The sequence below is a fragment of the Euprymna scolopes genome, chromosome 10, assembly GCF_053919585.1.
Source record: "Euprymna scolopes isolate OS-2025 chromosome 10, ASM5391958v1, whole genome shotgun sequence".
Taxonomy (NCBI): domain Eukaryota; kingdom Metazoa; phylum Mollusca; class Cephalopoda; order Sepiida; family Sepiolidae; genus Euprymna; species Euprymna scolopes.
Window position 1 is genome coordinate 65,820,967 of NC_136491.1, and position 19,210 is coordinate 65,840,176.

The following is a 19,210-nucleotide window of genomic DNA, read 5'->3' on the forward strand; positions in this document are numbered from 1 at the left end:
CAGCAGCACATTCTGGAGAGAACCATGGCTGGCTGTTAGGTTTTTGCTGAAACTTTTTCGAGGGTATGAAATGGTCAATACCTACAATTAACCATTCCGTCAGGTCTAATACTATAGAGGACACATCCTTTTTAAACATGGAATGCAGAGGTAGATCCGATATAAATGTACGGAAGCTATCCTAGTCAGCCTTAGTGTATCGATATACTGTACGATGGAGAGGTACGTCTGGGGACTTATTACATTTCATTTTTATCTTAATTGATACAACAGAGTGGTCGGAAGATCCAAGAGGCGACAGAACAGAAACTGAACATAGTTCAGGGCAAGTTGTGAGAAAAAGGTCTAGTAGGCTCGCATACTGGCCGTCATTGTCGGGCACACGGGTGGGTTCCTGAACAATCTGAGTGAGGTCATAGGCAATGGAGAAATCATGACAGAACCTCCCCTCATCATCGGTCTTGTTAGAGTGGGTCAACCATTCGACGTTGTGAACATTGAAGTCACCATATACGTGAATGTTAGCTGAAGGATAAGCAGATAGGACTTGGTCAATTTTCTCAGATATGCTTTGAAAGCTAGTAACTCCGCTGTTATGGGGGCGATAGAGAGTAAATATAAATGCCGTAGTGTGAGCGGAAGCACATATAGGGTAAGTTAGGATCTTCCCTGGAGATGTCCCTACCACATGGAAAGTTATCCCTAATATAGGCACAAATTCCATGCCCATGGCGATCTTGGGGGTCAGATTTGGAAGTTAAGTTAGAGTATCCTTTAATTGCGAACTCTTTTAGGGAAATAGCCTGTCCAATGCCAGTTTCACTTAAAAATAAAAGGTCTGGTTTAGTCTCCTGTAATTGGGTTTCAACCTCTGGAAGGTTAGAACGTAGACCCCTGATGTTGGAGAAGGAGACATGGTAGTAGGGGTCTACGTTGGAAGTTGGAGAACCGGGTTTAATTGTGTATTTTTTCTTGAAACTTGTCATGATGAAATTTTGGAAATTGTGGACTAGGTCGTCAGATTTACTTAGAGCAGGACAGGGAGGGGAAACTAAGAGAGAAAAAGAAACGAAGAATTTTTGTTTTTTTATTTGTAGCTAATGATAAAGTAAAGCCGTAACAATTACCCACTAGTATGGCATCGTGTATGTATTGGATACGTTTTTTATGATGTTTGAAATTTTGTTATTTGAATTTCAATAATTTTATTTTTATACTTTTATAAACATATATTTATTATATAAATTAAAATAAAAAAAAATTATTTTCATAATTACATAAACATATTTCTTATAAAATTTCAAATAAAATAAAAACTTATTTTTAAAATTTTCTTATTGAAAATGCAAATAAAGACTAATTGTGTTATTTTTATATATTTTTTATTGGAATCCTTGGCGATGAATAATTTGTATATTTGTTGCAAGGCTATATAATGCATGTTCACGACTTAACAATAAAGAAAACCATTATACCAGTATATATATAAAATTACATTATTTATTTAGAACAAAACAAAGTAAAGTTTATACATCGGTGTAATAATTGGGTAGTCATGCAAGGACGTGTGATTGTGGCTTGTACGCGTTGACCTCTGTGGAAGTGTGCATAAGTAGAGGTTATAGTTCATATTTACTGAGTGATATATTGCTTAAATATGACAGTCTTGAATTGTTCATATTGTGTGCTCTATGTGTAAGCATCTTACAAGTAACAATATTTATGTGAAAAATATACAAGCCTACCTCATGTTTTTGCTGTCGCTCTCCGAGTTCATGCTTATGAAGCGCATGGTTTATACGTGTGCATGGCTTAGTGTTGAGAGAAAAAGGACGTAAACGGAAGGTTATGTCAAAGGTCACTGGAAATATACGCATGTCAAAGTTATGTTATGTTTGCACATGCTTTGCTCTATGCGTGTGTGCTACTGCACACAGCTTGTTCTGTGTCTGTGTGTTTGATCCAGACAAAGCAAATTTGGCAGGTCTAAACGGCTCACTATATATTTATTTATTTGTGGATTATTATCCTCATCTTCATAGTTGTTGTGTCATTTTTATCTGTATAATTTTGTTAATTTTTATTGTATATTTTTCAATAATGGCTTTTTCTCATATTTTATTTCAATAAATTAATTCACAGTAGAAATACTGAAAAACAATAAAAGTGAAGAACTGTTTTGCCTTGTCACTACTTCCTGCAGTTATTATTCTGGAAGTTAGGTAGTACATTAGCTGACTAACTGAAATAATTGTAAATATCTGACAGAATTTCATAATAGAAACCTATCAAATGATTTCCTATGCCTTTTCATCAATATTGTACTTACCACTCTCCAAAGGTTTTGTGAGGCCATAGAAACATTGTAGTCAATGTAACATGAGACTTCTTGATTCTGAGGACTCATTGGAGCAGCGACATCATGGCTGAAAAAGAGCAATTTGTGTTAAAGTGTTACACTTCTATTTACAAATTCAAAAAAGAAAAATGATTTGTTATTCAATTCACAATTTTCAAGTTAAAGTTAACACTTTCAACTGATCCTTTTAATTCTTTTCTGCTTATTCTTTTTTGCTTATAGGTGCAATGGGGAAAACGAAGCCTGGTTAATTTTAACATATCTAAAACCAAGCTTCTCTCTTTTCATCATAATCACTCTGACTCTCATCAGACCCCAGTTAAAATGAACGACTCTCGTCTTGGAGAAGCACCATCTCTTGACAAGCTCCTGGGACTGACCTTCACTCCTGATCTGAAACGGAACACATACATCAAATCTGTTGCCATGATTGCTAGAAAAATGGTTGGATCATTCTACCGCTTCAGTATGTAATCTATCTATATAAAAGCAATGTATGGCCTACAATGGAGTACTGTTGCCACATCTGAGCAGGAGCTGCTCAGCGCGCCATATCCTGCCTTGATAGAGTTCAAAACCAGCTTTGAAACCTTGTAAATGATGCTCTTTTCTTTTCTCTATCATTGTTTAAGCTTCAATTTGTGGTCCCCCTTGCCAAACTTTCACAAAAAAAATACTTGACTAGCTACAACCACTATCAACTACACTGTGTGTCAAATTATTAATGAGATGACATTTTTTTACCAATTTCAGAAACTTACCGATAGTTTTGTATAAAAAGCTTTGGAAATGTTGGCAATGCTGAGCTGCGCGTACTGTGAAATTTTCGTACTGTTCCGCACTATGTAAACAACTTGCCATCGAAATTGCTGAATCCACGGAATTTGAGGCATGCCAAATTATAAACAAGGCAGTTTGTTTCGTCAATAAAATGGGTCATAAAGGTGGTTTGAGTAGTTATAAAAAGAGTACTATTACAGAACAGCTAGTAAAATGTAAAACTACCTTCGAAATATCAAAAATAATAGGAAGGTACCATCAAACTGTGAAGAAGTTTGTCAAGGACCCTACAAAGGTACGTAAGAGAGCTGATAAAGGAAAATCTAGAGTTGTTTCACGCCGTTCTCTACTCCAAATTAAACGTGAAGTTGTTAAGAACCCTGGGCAGACAAGTCGAGAAGTCTTTGACCAAGCCGGATTGAAGAATGTCTCAAAAAGTACTTGATGTCGCCTTCTGAAAGAAGTGGCAAAGTCTGTAAAGCCTGTAACAAAGCCTCCATTAAAGCAACGCCACATACAAAACCGATTGAAATGGGCAGAGGAAAACATGAAAACGGATTTTCCAAAGTTTTGTTCACAGATGAAGTGCGTGTTACTCTTGATGGCCCAGATGGGTGGAGCAAAGGAATGGGTCCTAGATGAACGACATCGTCATCAGCATTTAAGGTGCCAACAAGGTGGTGGTGGGATGATTTGGGCTATGATTATATGAGGTACTTTACTTGACCCATGGAGAGTCCCAGAAGGCATAAAAATGATGTCAAATGCTTATATAGCTTTTCTAAAGGAACACTTTGAACCATGGCTGAAGAAGCAAAGGTTGACGTTCAGAAGAACCATTATTTTTATGCCGGATAATGCTCCATCACATGCAGCAAACAAAAGCAAAGAGTATTTGCAACAACTGAGGCTCTCTGGGCTACGGAAAATGGAGTGGCCTGCGAATTCACCAGATTTGAACCCAATTGAGAACCTTTGGAGTATCATTAAGCGACACCTCTCTGCAAGTGGACGCCAAGTTAAGAGCAAAGATGAGTTGTGGGATGCTCTCCAAAAGGTATCACGAGGAATAACTGTTGACAAAAATCACAAATTTGACTAATTTTGTGGACCAATGTCTTTTACAAGTCATTCATAAAAAAGAAAAAAGAATCTCATATCTCCTACTAATTATGTCAACGTAGAAATTGCTATGTAGTTATTGTGTTCTAAGCATTTTCCTAGTTCATTTAAATGTTTGAAAATTATTTCAATAAACAAGTTATGGGTATATTGTGTTTTATTTCAACCTCGTTAATAACTTGACACACTGAAATCAACAGATATTTCTATCTTATGTCATAGTTTCGCTAATACTGCTTTAAATACTTTTATTTTCTGACTGGAGTAGCTGAATAGTATTGTAAGCACTTTCTCAAAGTTTCATGGATTTTTATTCACTTGTTCCTTAAATATTTAAAAAAATGTTAACTCGTTAATAATTTGAGACGCAGTATATTTTCCCCACTCTCTATCCATGCCTAAATCTAAATACAGATTCCACAAACAAAGCTTCTTTCCTAGAACTTCCCACATGTGGAACACTGTTCCACTGGCCTGCTTCCTGGCCAACTACAGTATGGTGTTCTTTAAATTCAATGTAAACAAGTTTTGTTGAGCTGTCCCCTTAAGCTGACAGAATGTGGTCAATTTTCTCAGAGATACTCTCAATGATAGTAACTTCGCTGTTGTGGGGGTGATAGAGGGCAAATATGAACACGGTATTGAACCTATCACATGGAAAGCCATCTCTAATCAAGGCACATATTTTATGCCCATGACGATTTTGAGGGTCAGATTTTGATGTTAAGTTTAAATATCCTTTAATTGCAAACTCATTTAGGAAAATTATCAAGTTTCGCAAAGAGTTAAGACAAAAAAAAAAAAGATTTTAATAAAAGGTGCATTTGAGTCAAGAAGCCAATATCTTTAGACAGCCTAATCTGGTAGCATCAGCTCCATGTAAGTGTGGAAAACTATAAAAAAAGATGAGACATGTCGCTAAGGTTAGAAAAACACTGGTAAGCCATAATACATGGCCATATTGAAAAGTCGGATATGAAGAGAAAAGGAAAACCATTGAACTTATGGGACAAAGTAAAAGTTAGACAGTGGAGAATGGTAGAGAGTAAGATAAATCAAAGAAGCAGAACATATGCTGGGCAACAATCACTTACTAAGGAGACAGGACGTAGTATAGAATTTAATAATATGGGAACCATTAATAGATAGGGGCACTATTAAAAAACAAAAAGTGTGTGTGTGTATATATATATATTCCTTAAAGATCTACAGTAATAAGATTGTATATCTAAAAACAAACTAAAATGCAATTAAAAAATTGCCCAAACTAAAATGCAATTAAAAAATTGCCCAAACTCAAATGCAATTAAAAAATTGCCCAAACTCAAATGCAATTAAAAAATTGCCCAAACTCAAATGCAATTAAAAAATTGCCCAAACTCAAATGCAATTAAAAAATTGCCCAAACTCAAATGCAATTAAAAAATTGCCCAAACTCAAATGCAATTAAAAAATTGCCCAAACTCAAATGCAATTAAAAAATTGCCCAAACTAAAATGCAATTAAAAAATTGCCCAAACTAAAATGCAATTAAAAAATTGCCCAAACTAAAATGCAATTAAAAAATTGCCCAAACTCAAATGCAATTAAAAATTGCCCAAACTCAAACACAATTAAAAAATTGCCCAAACTCAAATGCAATTAAAAATTGCCCAAACTCAAACACAATTAAAAAATTGCCCAAACTCAAATGCAATTAAAAATTGCCCAAACTCAAACACAATTAAAAAATTGCTCAAACTCAAATGCAATTAAAAAATTGCCCAAACTAAAATGCAATTAAAAAATTGCTCAAACTAAAATGCAATTAAAAAACAAAATTCTATTTAGAATTTTACTTTCTTCCTATTTTTCCTCACACACAGAATTGACAAAAGATAATTTTTTGCTGCATTCATGTAATCTGCACTTCCCTCCTCTGAAGTATAAAGGATTACTGTGATAGATGCCAGATTTTTAGTGGTTGACATAGCAAGATGTTTGTTTACATTATATTTAATTTTCTGCATGTTGGCATGTTAGGAGAGCAAGGAGTAGAAAATCTTCTGGTATCTAGGGATCTTTAGAATAAAAGTTGGGTTTCGCTACCAGTCATGTGGGCTGGGAATATTTATGTTGGGAAGGTAGAAGGGCAGTAAGTATGTCGGAGCACATGGCACCTTTGGCTCTTTATGAATTTAAGAGTTAAAAAGAAAAACCCACAAAAATGCATTATGTGATTTAAAAAGAAAAACAAGCAAACTATATAGATGACAGTAAAAAGACACTCAAATAGATACAGCAAGTTTATATGTATACTAGAAAAAAGATTGTAACTTGTTGGGTCATCCATTGAGGTTAGATTGTTCGAATTAGGCAAAAGTGAGTTTGCAAAGCCAGTTAAATATAAACAAATATAAATCTAAAATTAACCTCTTTTACTGACCATATTATTTCTCTCTCTTTGCTGTTTATAGATGTTCAGCAGAAACAAACTTTCAATACAATCATAAAAGTGTCTCATACAAAATGAATACAACCATTCAATTCTTTGTAACATTTTAGTTAAGAAAAGTTCAGTTTAATTGTTGAACAGACACAGCAAATGTAGTTTATATGTATCGCTTTTGTTTGCACAGAAAAAAATAACAAAAATAGTTAAAATACCTGTTTTTCATTAAATTTTTTGCCATTGTACATGAAAGTTATATAAAATCACTGAAAATATTCCAGATTAAAAATATAATATATTTTCCAAAATTTTTTTCTTTTAAATTTCAAAGAAATTTAAAAAGTTACCTACCTGTTAAGAGCTCGTCCTGTCAGACCATGAACTAATTGAATTAAATCACCGTGTTTTACTGGTTGGGGAGGGTCACTCACCATCAATGTGTTACTAAAAAATAGACAATAACAAATACATAAAGAGATATTTTAATTTTGGATATTTTATTAATTTTGACATCAATATCAACTTCTATATAAAAAGAAATGATTGCAACATGCATAACTGTGGGTTTGACATGCCGGGTTCAAGTTCTCTTGCTGCAACGCTTTCATTAATACCCTTGAGAACAGTTATGAATCTATATATCCTCCCCTCCAGCTTTGGATCAAATAGTAAGTCTTGGTTGTGCAATTTGTCTAATGAAATGAAACTTAGAAATAATACCAGTCTTCCTTCGCTTATCCAAGCATTGTTTGTAATTGTTTTGGATTTCTCTTTGCCACTGAACTCCAGCAATTTCTGGTCAAGAGAGATGCAGTTGGAAATCTCACAACCCTTACTTCATGTAGACAGCTGAACGATACTGAATATCCACTGTATCTCTAAGCCTAAGACATTTTACTGATAGACTCTTCCGATCAATAGTGGTAACTGTTAATAATGTTTATACTGTTAATAATGTTGATACTGTTATTAATGGCAAAAATTATCTGAATTTATTCCATCCACTTATAGTTCTTGAAATCACACTAGCATTATAATCTTTTTGTGTTGCAATAATATCACCAACATAACAAAATTTCATGACAACCTCAATAGTATCGCCATCTAAATATATTTTCATCAGATCTCACACTTCATGCATACAAAATGGTTATCATCTCTTAACCTACTAATAATTCTACTGCATTTCTTGTGTATCCAATGCTTACAAATAGCACAAAAAAATTAGTTGCACTCAACTTCCTTTCTACTAATTGAGCAGAACTTTCCTCTTCCTAAGAATCTTCCAACACTACAACCACTGACCATCATTTTCGTTCTGATAACATTCACTCTTAGATTTTTACTTCCTATGGTGATTCCTAGCTTTGCATGTAGACTTTCCATTGTTTCACAGGCAACATCTCTTATAGACAATATGTACAGAATCTTTTGGACAAGGCTTCTAAGACAGAAATGAAATGCAACAGACTCAGTACAAAACTCTGATGTACTCTCGCTTTAACATTAAAGCTGTCACAAAATGTGCTGTTAATTCTAACATAACTTTGAACATTTTTGTACATAACTTGAACAATGTTCACCAACCATTTGCATGTCCCTAATATAGCCTATCAGACAACATCTCTTAGCACTGTGAATACTTTTTCAAATCAACCAAGGTACTTGTATTTGTTTCAGGATAAATATAGCATCATTGGAACATAAAAGACATAAAAAAAAGACATAAAAACAAACTACATTTCATTTCTGCTTATCCGACTTCTTATTTGCTGTTCAATTATTCTTTCAACCACTGATCCATTAACTTTAAGCCTTTGTAATCACCCATATCCAAAGTTCTTCCTTTACTGTTGTAAAATTTCACAATTATACTAAGTTACTATGATACAATAATAAGGATGAATTTGAGAAAATAAGAGATAAATACAGACTTGGTTAGAAACAGATTAGATTGGAAGTCAATTTCTAAAAGTCATCCAAGTGATGTTAAACAGAAAAGTATGACTGGTTAACACTTTCAAATGTATTAACGGATGTTTATAGTTACTCCATTCTCTCAATTTTCAAAAAATTGCTTTAAAACTGAAATTAAGAAAAGAAACCCACAAGAGCTGAATATTTGATTCATTTATTTTCTTTAATATTATGACAAATAGTTTAGTGTTTCCACCTTTATATTTTCATTGATAATAATATACCTTTAGAAACTGTATATATAAAATATGTGCATATATTTATATTTGCATGAAGTAAACTCCAAGATTAATTAAACAATCATTATAAATTTTGAAACGTAGCTGTTAAGTGTAAGACAGTAATGTAAGCTATACTTAGTTTAACTTTATGCTGAGGGACATGAAAATTCAGATTTTTATGAAATTTTAACGATTGTTTACTTTATAATACTTTTTAATTTAAGCCCAAATTTCAGACATTTTTCTAAAATAAAAATCCCTTCTTTTTTTTTTTTTTTTTTTTAAAATTGCATTTTCATCCCAAACAAGGCACGGTGCCACTTTGATGTAGGAGTCTACTATCTGGGACATAATTGCAGGGATACTATGATGGGAATTGAGCAGCAAGATGTTTGTTTACATTACACTTGAACTTCTGCATGTCGGTAGAGTCGTGGAAGCAGGAACCCAAAATGGAATTCCAAAGTTCAGCAGTTCTGGGGAAGAAACTATTAGAGTAGAAGGCTTTCTGGCATCTGGAGATCTGTGTAGGGGTGGGATTTTGCTGCTTGTCAGGTTTGTCGGAGGTATTTACTTCGAGGGGATACAAAAGCTTGTAGTTTGTTGAATAATTTGCTGGGTCCAATGTAGCATTTGAGGCAAATTGATTGGTAAACATGTTAGCCTTTTCGGTTGTCGTGCAAGCAACCTCATGATTGTTGGATAGTGGGAAAATTGTTGATTGTAGATTTTTCAGAAATCTCAAGTTCCTAATTTCTGTGCTTTGATGTGTGTTCTGGTGGTTTCGATGTATTCTCTCTTAGCTGTCGCTATTTCTTTCTTGTAATTACTTCTAGCTTCTATAAACTTTTGTGTTTGTACTGGACATGTCGGATAAACCTGCAGTATGCATACTGCCTTGAGGCAATGGCAGCTGCACAAATAGAAGTAAACTATTGAGAAGAGTGGGATTTTCTATAGAACTTCCATCTGGGAACAAGTGCTTCAATTGTTACTTTGAACCATACAGTTGTCTCGGTTGCACACTGTTCTGCAGGAAAAAAAAAAGACTTTGCCCCATGGAGTGTCTCTGATGATAGCCATGATGGCTTCCCACTCATCTTTCTTATAGTACTTTGTCGTTTTGAGTAATGGCTTTTCAGTTTTGGGTGTTAAGGATGATTTCTACCATTATCACAGTGTGATCAGCATTCCAGAGTGGGCTATGGCCATTCGTTACACAATCATTGGGAACTGTGGTCAGAAGTAGATCTAGAAGTGAGGCTTGTTGATCTTGTTCATTTGGGAGATGGGTTGGAAACGTAACAGTCTGTGATGGCAATGAGATACAGAGAAGCTATATGTTATGCTACCAGCTGTGTCTGTGTAAGTAGAGAAACCAAGCAAATTACTGTGGTGGACATTAAAGTCACCAGATACATGTACTTGTGCACTAGTATCCAGGGAGAGTGCATGACCGGTACAGAAAATATAAGTAGCTAACGCTATGTTGCAGGTTAAGTCTAAAGCACATAAAGGCCTGGTTGTCTGAATCTAGATTTGATTCTCTAGTCAAGGGGAGGGTGTTTCGAATATAGACTCCAAGTCTGTGCATATGTCTGTCTGAGTCCTTATGGAAAAGTTGGAGATAGCCTAGCATGTTAAAGTGGTTAGAGGGGATGAACAAAAATAGGTTACTTTCATTTAGCATCAAGATATGTAATGAATATTTATTAAAACTGGAATAAGGATTCTAGAGAGAAAGGTTTAATAGCATATATATATAGATTTTAATCGTTATAAGAAGGCATAAAAATTATGCAATTCCTTATACAAAAATGTAAAAGACTTTTTGAATTCAAAACTCAGACACAAGAAAATATAAAATGATATTCTTAATAACAAACCTGTTTGGATGTTTGATAATCCACCAATTATATAAATCCTTGAAGATATAACATGTTACTTGTTGTTGATGGCTGCTACCACGACCATCTGGGTATCGTACTGGGTAGACATGGGGATGTGAATGGAGCCAACAAGGTCGATTAGGAGATTGGTTGTTAGAGAATCGAAGTGTGATTTGAGAACCATACACAACATTTAATGGCTGACCTTTAGTGAGTGCTGCAAGTCCACCCTAAAATATAATAAGGGCCATTTGGCTTAGAGAATTTTTAACAATGATTTGTTAGAATGTTTTTTAAATCAACATTCACATACAAAACATCACAGCTGAGTTGTTGACTATTTCTATGAAATTGTTAAAATCTTTCGGAAAAAAATGTATGGAACTATTTGCTTGAATGTGAGTCACATTGTTATCTGGAATTTTAGAAATTGCAACAATCGAACGTTCTGCTTTCCTTTTATAATGTTGGCAAGACTCAAAGAAGAAAAGGTTAAAAATGTCTCCTGATTATCAGTCAAATTTTAAAATGCTGGAGGATGGGAGACATGAGTAAGTTTTATGTATTGTTTTGTGAGTCAAGAGCAGTTATATATTTTGAGTGTGACTAAGAAAATTTTGAAATAAAAGTGATTATTAGTTTAGATTTTAACAGAAGATATCATACCATGCAACACAATGCTTTTGTCATAATTCTGTAACTTAGCTTCTTACAAATAAGGTAACTTTATTTCGATTCCATTAGTCATGATCAGAAACAAGAACAATCTACCTCATATAATAAATAAAGAATTCAATTCAAAATTTTATATAGGTTCTAGAATTTGAATAAAGATTCACCAGAAGAAAGACAGAGTTCACATTGTCTGAAATGCTGTGATAATAACAAGAACTGTAGTCCAAAAATCCAAAATTTTAAGTTGTTCAGAAAAATACTGATCAATTTTTCAGTATACTTTTTATTTATATTAAAGTTGATTAATGTTACTTTTTTGTCATGTGTGATACAAATTTGTTCCAGCCGTGTCTTTTTTATTAAATTTATAATTTCATTCAACAATTGTTGAATAAAACCTATGTTCAAGTGCTAGAGAAATATTTAAGGCATTTTTCATTGAAAAAAAATTGCTCAATGAAAAAAATTTCTTTATAAATGGGTCTTGCAAGAGTTCTATGAATAAATGTTCTTGAAATTATTTTTTTCCAAAATTTTTTAATAAGTGTTTATGAATAAGTTATTTTTTAAAAAGTAAATAAAACAGAGAGTAATGTTAAAATTAAAAAAAAAAATTGAATATGATCACAAAATTATACATGCTTAATATTTGCAAAGGAATAAGAGATTAAATACATTTTAAGGAAGGTGATCAACAAAGAATATAAAACTTTTGACAGGAAATATAACCAAACATCACTTAAGATTTTATTATTTTGCTGAAACGTTCAATTCCAGAATTCCCTTATATTAAAAACAAAAATAAAGAAAATTCTGTATTTTGCACATGTCTGTGATGAAACAAAAACATCATTTTCCAAAAATCATGTAAAAATAGTTTTATTTTTTAAACTATCAGGACGCGTTCCGGGGTAATATAAATGTTTACTCAAAATTCTATGATTTAAGTTCTATTCTTGTGAAATGTTCAGTTTTAAAACTAAATATTTCAGAAGAATTAAACTTAAATCATTTTGTTGTTTTAAAAATTAATTATTTTCTAGAATGTTTTTTTTTTAATTACAATTCAACATTATATATTAATGAGATTTTTTTGTGTCAAAACACAATAATATTGAATTTATTTACATTTTTATAAACAAATTCATGGCAAACAAAAAAAATAAATAAATGTAACCTCAGCATATATAATGTAAAAATTTTGAAGTATTGTAACATTTTATTCAGATTGCATAAAATGAAATATGGGTATTATATTTATTCTCATATATTTTTGGAAAACTGCATTTGACATATAAATTAATAAAAAATTGAGAAAGTATCAAAATTTTTGTGAAAATCTTATCATTAGTTGATTTCTGGTAGATTTATGAAACGTATATGTCTGCGCATTAAAACTGGCCACTACATAAGAACATTGTTTTAAGGTGTTGATAATGTAAACATGATTTTAGTTTTACATTTTTTTAATTATTAGCAGTTTATTTTAGGCTTTTTCTTTTGAATAGTACAAAATTTATGATGATAATTCTAGGAAGCATTTTGGAGGTATCTCGGGAAAAGGGCAATTTTGGCAAGGTAGAAAAACTGTACAATTATGGATTAAATATCAATTAAAAATAGATTTTAGAACCGTTCTTAGGGTGATATAGTTTTAAATAGGAGTTGTCCCCCCCTCCCCCAAAAATGTACTGTATTTTTAAAGCAAACATCATCGGTTTTTCTAAGTGTTCAATCTGAAAACCTGGTTATCTTTTCTAATCATAATAAAAATAAAAAGTAATAAAATAAAATACAATCACATAATTAGATCCTTTATAATGCATGTTAGTGTCTTTGTAAATAAGTCAGCTATTTTATTATTCTGTTGAAAGAAATCAGTTTGTGACTGCTCAAAATTTGAAATAAAATCAAAGTCTTTAAACTATTGAATAACAATTCGGTCTTTAGTGACAATGATGTTAGACAAATACTATATTGTTTCAAATAAGTTGTAACACTTTATCTGAAACTGCCTGGTTTGTAACAAATAATCATTAAAAATAATTTAAAATATAATTTTAAACAAAATATAAAAGAGGGAGAGTCTGATTTTTCTTGGGAATAGTGAATTGCTATATCATTACTATGTTAATTTAAATGAAATTTTGTTTTATTTCTAACGCATGCATTGACACAGTTTAAAATTACAATCGAAAAGGGCTACTTCTATAGGATTTGAACCAGAATGTTATTGTTAAAGTTATTCTGGTTCAACGTGCATAGAAGCACCTTCCTCCTTATTATTCTGATTATAATTATATTGTTTAATGCTCCAAAGGTTTTTTGGTAAAAATCCGAAAGTGTAAGAGAGAAAGTGTCAAATAATTTGAAAGAATAAAAATAAAGTCTTCATTTGGTTCAAAGCAATACTAAATATGTGAAAAGAATTATTTGTAAATATAATGGGATGGATCCAAGAGATTTTTTGTGCTTGTTTAGATGTAGTCAATGAATCAATTTTTTTAATATATCGTTTTAAGTAAAAACTTACTTAGTTCACATGTCGGATAAAGTAATATATTTAAAAATTAAGAAAATTCATTGAGTAGAACAATTGCTATTGTGTTTTTAGTAAAAGACAACAAATATTGCAGCCATGACACAAAAAATCTAAAATATTCCTTTCAGAGTTATGTCCCCTGCGTTTAGACTCTACCATCTACTTGATAACATCTAAGAAAAATGCAATTTTACTCAAAAATTATTTTTAACTATAAGCAACTTCCTACTAAATGATTTTTTGTAATTATTGGATAGATTACTATTTTTGGCATAACAACTAAGTACGTAATATTGTTTTTGCTCCAAATTAGATATTTTTAAAAAATCGATCTGTTGACTATCTTAACAAGCACTGATTTTTTAACTGCATTTCTTTTCTTTTCATAAAAATCTGAATGTTTTTGGACAAATTAAAAAGAAATTAATCATTGGTGAATATTTATCATTCTGAAAAGGTAACATTATCATTTAAAAATCTATGTAACAAGTGGACGGTGGACGTTATGTAACTATTCTGTACATTCAACTAACACATTAATAAGCAAAATTGAATGTAACATGCAAAACATGATAAAAAAATAAGGCTGGTAAAAAAACAAACAAGCATAAAACAAATTTGAAGTGAAATCTGTCAACGGTCTATAATTTAATGTGAGAACTTAACATAATAAGACGATAACTTCTTCACTTTAAGGGGTGGGGGACTAATGAATTCCATTATTGTCAAAGCAATTCATATTATGTTACAAATATGATAAAAACTTTAACAAGTTTTATTTTCAAATCTATAAGCCATTTTAAATTTAGATCTATACTTTTACAGTCTGGTGTCTGGAGATATAATCTTCAATCACTGGATTAATAAAACAAATTCAACCAAAAATTATGCAAACATTTTAAATGAATAATATAATAAAAAAAACAAAAACAATTTTACCTCAAGGCTGGCTTGAAATGCACTTGTCATGACATTATCGTGGGGTCCAGCTTTTGTAAGTACAGAAAGATGGACAAAAAATATGGCCACATAAAAGAAGAGTGGGACGATGATTAAACACAGGATTCTGGCACAAAAGTGTTGAATCAGACACAACTAAAGCAAAATAAAATATGAAAAATATTAAAAAGGATTTGAAATTGAAAACATTTGTTTTTATGAAACTGAAAAATAAATGTACTTATTTAAAACTAATCTATATATCTATAAAAGTGAAATTATCTGTGTGTATGTGTGTGTGTGTACATTTCCCAACCAAACTACTCTGTCAATTTTCAGACAAACTCCAGATTTGATATAAGGGTTATTGAGATTTGGGAAAATCTTTTTAATCGGTTTTTGGACAGAAATTTGGCTGTCAAGGGGTCAAAGATTTGACCTTTGAAAACTCTACCAAACTCCTCCGCCAATTTTGGATTTAAACACTTGAAATTTTAGATATATGTTACTTGGACACGGATCAAACTTTTTAATTTAATTTGACCTCTGCAGTCTCTACCAAATTACTCAGCCAATGTTTAATCTAAACATTTGAAATTTTACATAAAGTGTATTAAGACATAGGGCAAGCTTTTTAATTGGTTTTGGCCGAAAATTTGACTACCAAGGGGTCAAAGTTCAAAAGATTTGACCTTTGCAGTCTCTAGCAAACTATTCAGCCAATTTTGGGTCTAAACATTTAAAATTTTACATAAAGAGTATTCAGACATGCAGCAAGCTTTTTAATCAGTTTTTAGGTTGAACATTTGGCTGCAAAGAGGTCAAGTTGAAATAGTTGACCTTTGCAAACTCCTTCACCAATTTTGGGTCTAAACACTTGAAATTTTAGATGTAGATTACCTCAACATGAGTCAAACTTTTTAATATATATATATATATATATATATATATATATATATATATATATATATATGCACATAAAGTTATGAGCAGTACATAGAGCTCGAGCAAAGCCAAGCTGAACTGCTAGTGAAGAATAAAAAACGTTTGCAAAAATATTTTATCAATATCTGACATAATCATGCAAAAAATGAAAAATATATTAAAAAAATTTTATTATTTCAATATGACTTTCAAAAACTAAATGCATTTGTTATTGTTAATAAACTTTCTAAAGTAAGACTATAGAACATAGCAGCCTAAAAACTAATAAAACAGTACCAATAATAACGGGAGTACTAGAACCACTCACAGCAAATGCTGCTAGACTGCCCAATTTGCAGAAAATAACATTTCACTTACATTGCATGCATTTTAAGGAAGTTCTTGTCAATGTGAACACATGTATAAAGAAGCTATTATTAACAGTACCAAATAGTAGCCTAAATGAGATCCAGTCAGTCATTTAAATAGAACAAATGAAACCGAGAATAGTTTGTATAACAACAAAAACTGAATTGTTTCTTCTCACAATTTTTAGATGATACTAAAAAAATGTCATCTGTTGTATCAGCCTTTGAGTTGGATTTTTTTTAGTAACTTTTTAGCAGATATTAATTATCTTTAGTACTAATTCAATTAATTCTAACTACCCATGCAGGGGTGTAGAAATACCTGGTTTTGAACCCAGATGTGAAGTTACTCCTCTCGGTGTTGATGGACTTGTAGTTCTCATTAGGTTATCCATCTAGAAGAAAAACTCTGATGTTGAACCTGTGCGACTAATCTCATGTGTCTTGGCACCAAACAAACAGGGAAAGGAGGTCCCCTTAGTCCTGGTCGACAAACCTTCCTAGAGCTGGAGACTCAAACAAATTACCGGTTTGCAAACCTAAACTGCTTAAGGAATAGATAGGCTCTGTCTATTGCTCAGCTTCCATACTCCTTCTTTGCCTATTAGCCAGGTGCAAAGGTGTTATCACAGGGACTTAGTAACACCCAGTGCTTGCCTTGTTTCTAGACTAGGGCAATGAATACAATTCCCCACTTTTGTCTCATTTCCTTTCTCTAAAACTTGGCATATTGGAAGCACTTGTTTGATATGTATGCTCATGTGATTGGATTGGGCCAATCTTGTCTGACAGGTTTAAGGATACCGGTTTGACAATGTGTATGGCTTTTGTATTCTGACTCACAGTACAAGAGATCTAATTCTTTGGTAGCACTTAGAGTGGCTGCTCTTTAATCAGTTGTATAATATTGGGATGTTTGTAGTGCATGGAAAGGGACCCTGCACTCCATCTCTGGTGGACTTTCCTGAAGACACATTCCTGTGGATGAGGAGTCTGTTGATGGTTTACTTGTGTTGCATGTTTGGTATTATGCACATCCACTTTGTCCAACCCTTTTCACCCTAAAACTGAAACTATTAAATAAAATGACAGTTCAATCAAAAAAATGATCAAACCAGATACACAATCAAAACCAACTCGCCTCCTCCTTTGAGGATTGCATTCACTAATATCTGTGGACTTAGACAATGTAGAATCGTTGCTCAAAACAGCAAGGTATTACAAGAAGGCTAACTGGGAAGCTTTCAGGGATCACATTAGAGATGCACAATGGGGAAATATCTTTTTTCTTCCTGCGGAACAGTGCGCAAATGAGGCTACTGAATAGGTCAAAGCAGCAATTGAAGTGCATGTTCCCATGTGGAAGTTCTATAGCAAACCCCACTTTTACCAATGGTCTACTTCTACTTGCACAGCTGCCATTGCTCAAAGGCAGCATGCATTCTAGAGATCTATCTGACATAAGTCTAGTACAAATAAACAAAAGTATATAGAAACTAGAAATAATTGTAACGGCAAAATAGCTGCAGAAAATAAGACATACCAAAACCACCAGTAAACATATCGAGTTACAGAAATTAGGAACTCATCATTTCTGGAAAATTGATAAGTGTAGTAAATTATAGACAGTCAAATATTTTCCCATTATCCAACAACCTTGAGGTTGTTAGCATGGCACCTGCTAAGGCTAACCTGCTTGCCTGACGGTTTGCCTCCAATTCTACTTTAGACCCAGCAAACCACTCCTTCTCAGATTTCCCTTTGCAGACAGAAACTACACTCGATCATCAGAAAATCACCCCTTCTCAACTTCGTGATATCATAAAAAACGTAAGCACTCCTAGCTACACTATTAAAAAAAATGCTCTGCTGAGGTTGCGGCAGTTCTTTCCAAACTCTACAGCAAATGCATTACTAAACTTTACTTCCCTGACTACTGGAAAATCGTTCTGTGGTACCAGTCTACAAGAATTCTGGCGAAAGGACTGACCCACTAAATCATAGCTATTAGTCTCCTCCCTCTCTTTGCCAAAATCACGAGTCTTAATTAATCAAGCACTAGTCCACCACCTTGTATAGATGCTAAACTTCTTTCTGACCAACAGTATAGATTTAGGCAAGCGCATTCTACTGAAGATATCCTAACTGTAATCTCCTGGATATAGCAGGAGAGTCTAGGGTGGTAGCACTAAATATATCTAAGGCCTTTTACAAGGTATAGCATGATGGTCTCCTTATGAAATTTAAATCATATAGTATTAATGGATAAATACTTAACATAAATATTTCTTAAGAGAAAAATCCAGGTTGTCCTTGATGGTTGTATGTCAAAACATGATATAAATGCGAGTTTGCCTCAAGGGTCGATTCTTAAATTTTTATTATTCCTCATATTCATAAATTACCTCCCTGATAAAATTGCATCTGAAATGGGTATATTTGCTAATTACACCACCAGGCACGAGGGCAAAAGAAAATGAATACACATCTAAGTAAATGGCTGAAACCTTACAGCAAGACCTCAAGTCTGTAGTGGAATGGGGACATAAATCAATGGTAACATTCAATTCTGCCAAGGTTAAGCTTCTTTCCTTTAATAATTACAAGAAGCCTTCTCAACCACTGATTGCCATGGCTAATGATACGTTACCTGAAAACTCTACATTCAAACTCCTTGGTTTAAAGTTCACAGGCAACATGAATTAGAACAAGTACATTGAGGGCATTGCCAAGGCTGCTGCTCTCTAGAAAGTTACTTATCCCCGCATCCTGTACCTCTACATGGCCATCATTTGCTCATTGAAAGCCACATTTAGGCTGGTGCATCCGCTACTAGTTTTTTTACTTCTAGATAGGGTTCAAAAGAAGAGTCGCCAACCTAATAGGTCCCACACTGTCAACTAAACTCCAACCTCTGTCCTATCAGTGAAATGCTGCATCCCTGTGCCTATTTTTACAAGTATTTTAATGGAAAGTGCTCCAA

General features: G+C 32.9%; 1 protein-coding gene across 1 annotated transcript in view; it reads right to left on the reverse strand.

Annotated features, from left to right (window-relative positions):
* Window positions 1-19,210, reverse strand: part of LOC145286031 (protein O-mannosyl-transferase 1-like) — a 106,902-nt gene that overhangs the window by 40,485 nt on the left and 47,207 nt on the right. Inside the window, exons 9-12 of the mRNA XM_080134650.1 lie at window positions 14,936-15,091; window positions 10,777-11,009; window positions 7,044-7,136; window positions 2,330-2,426 (exon numbers count right to left, since the gene is read on the reverse strand). Coding sequence (XP_079990776.1) covers window positions 2,330-2,426; window positions 7,044-7,136; window positions 10,777-11,009; window positions 14,936-15,091 — 579 coding nt within the window. The remainder of the gene's footprint in view (window positions 1-2,329; window positions 2,427-7,043; window positions 7,137-10,776; window positions 11,010-14,935; window positions 15,092-19,210) is intronic.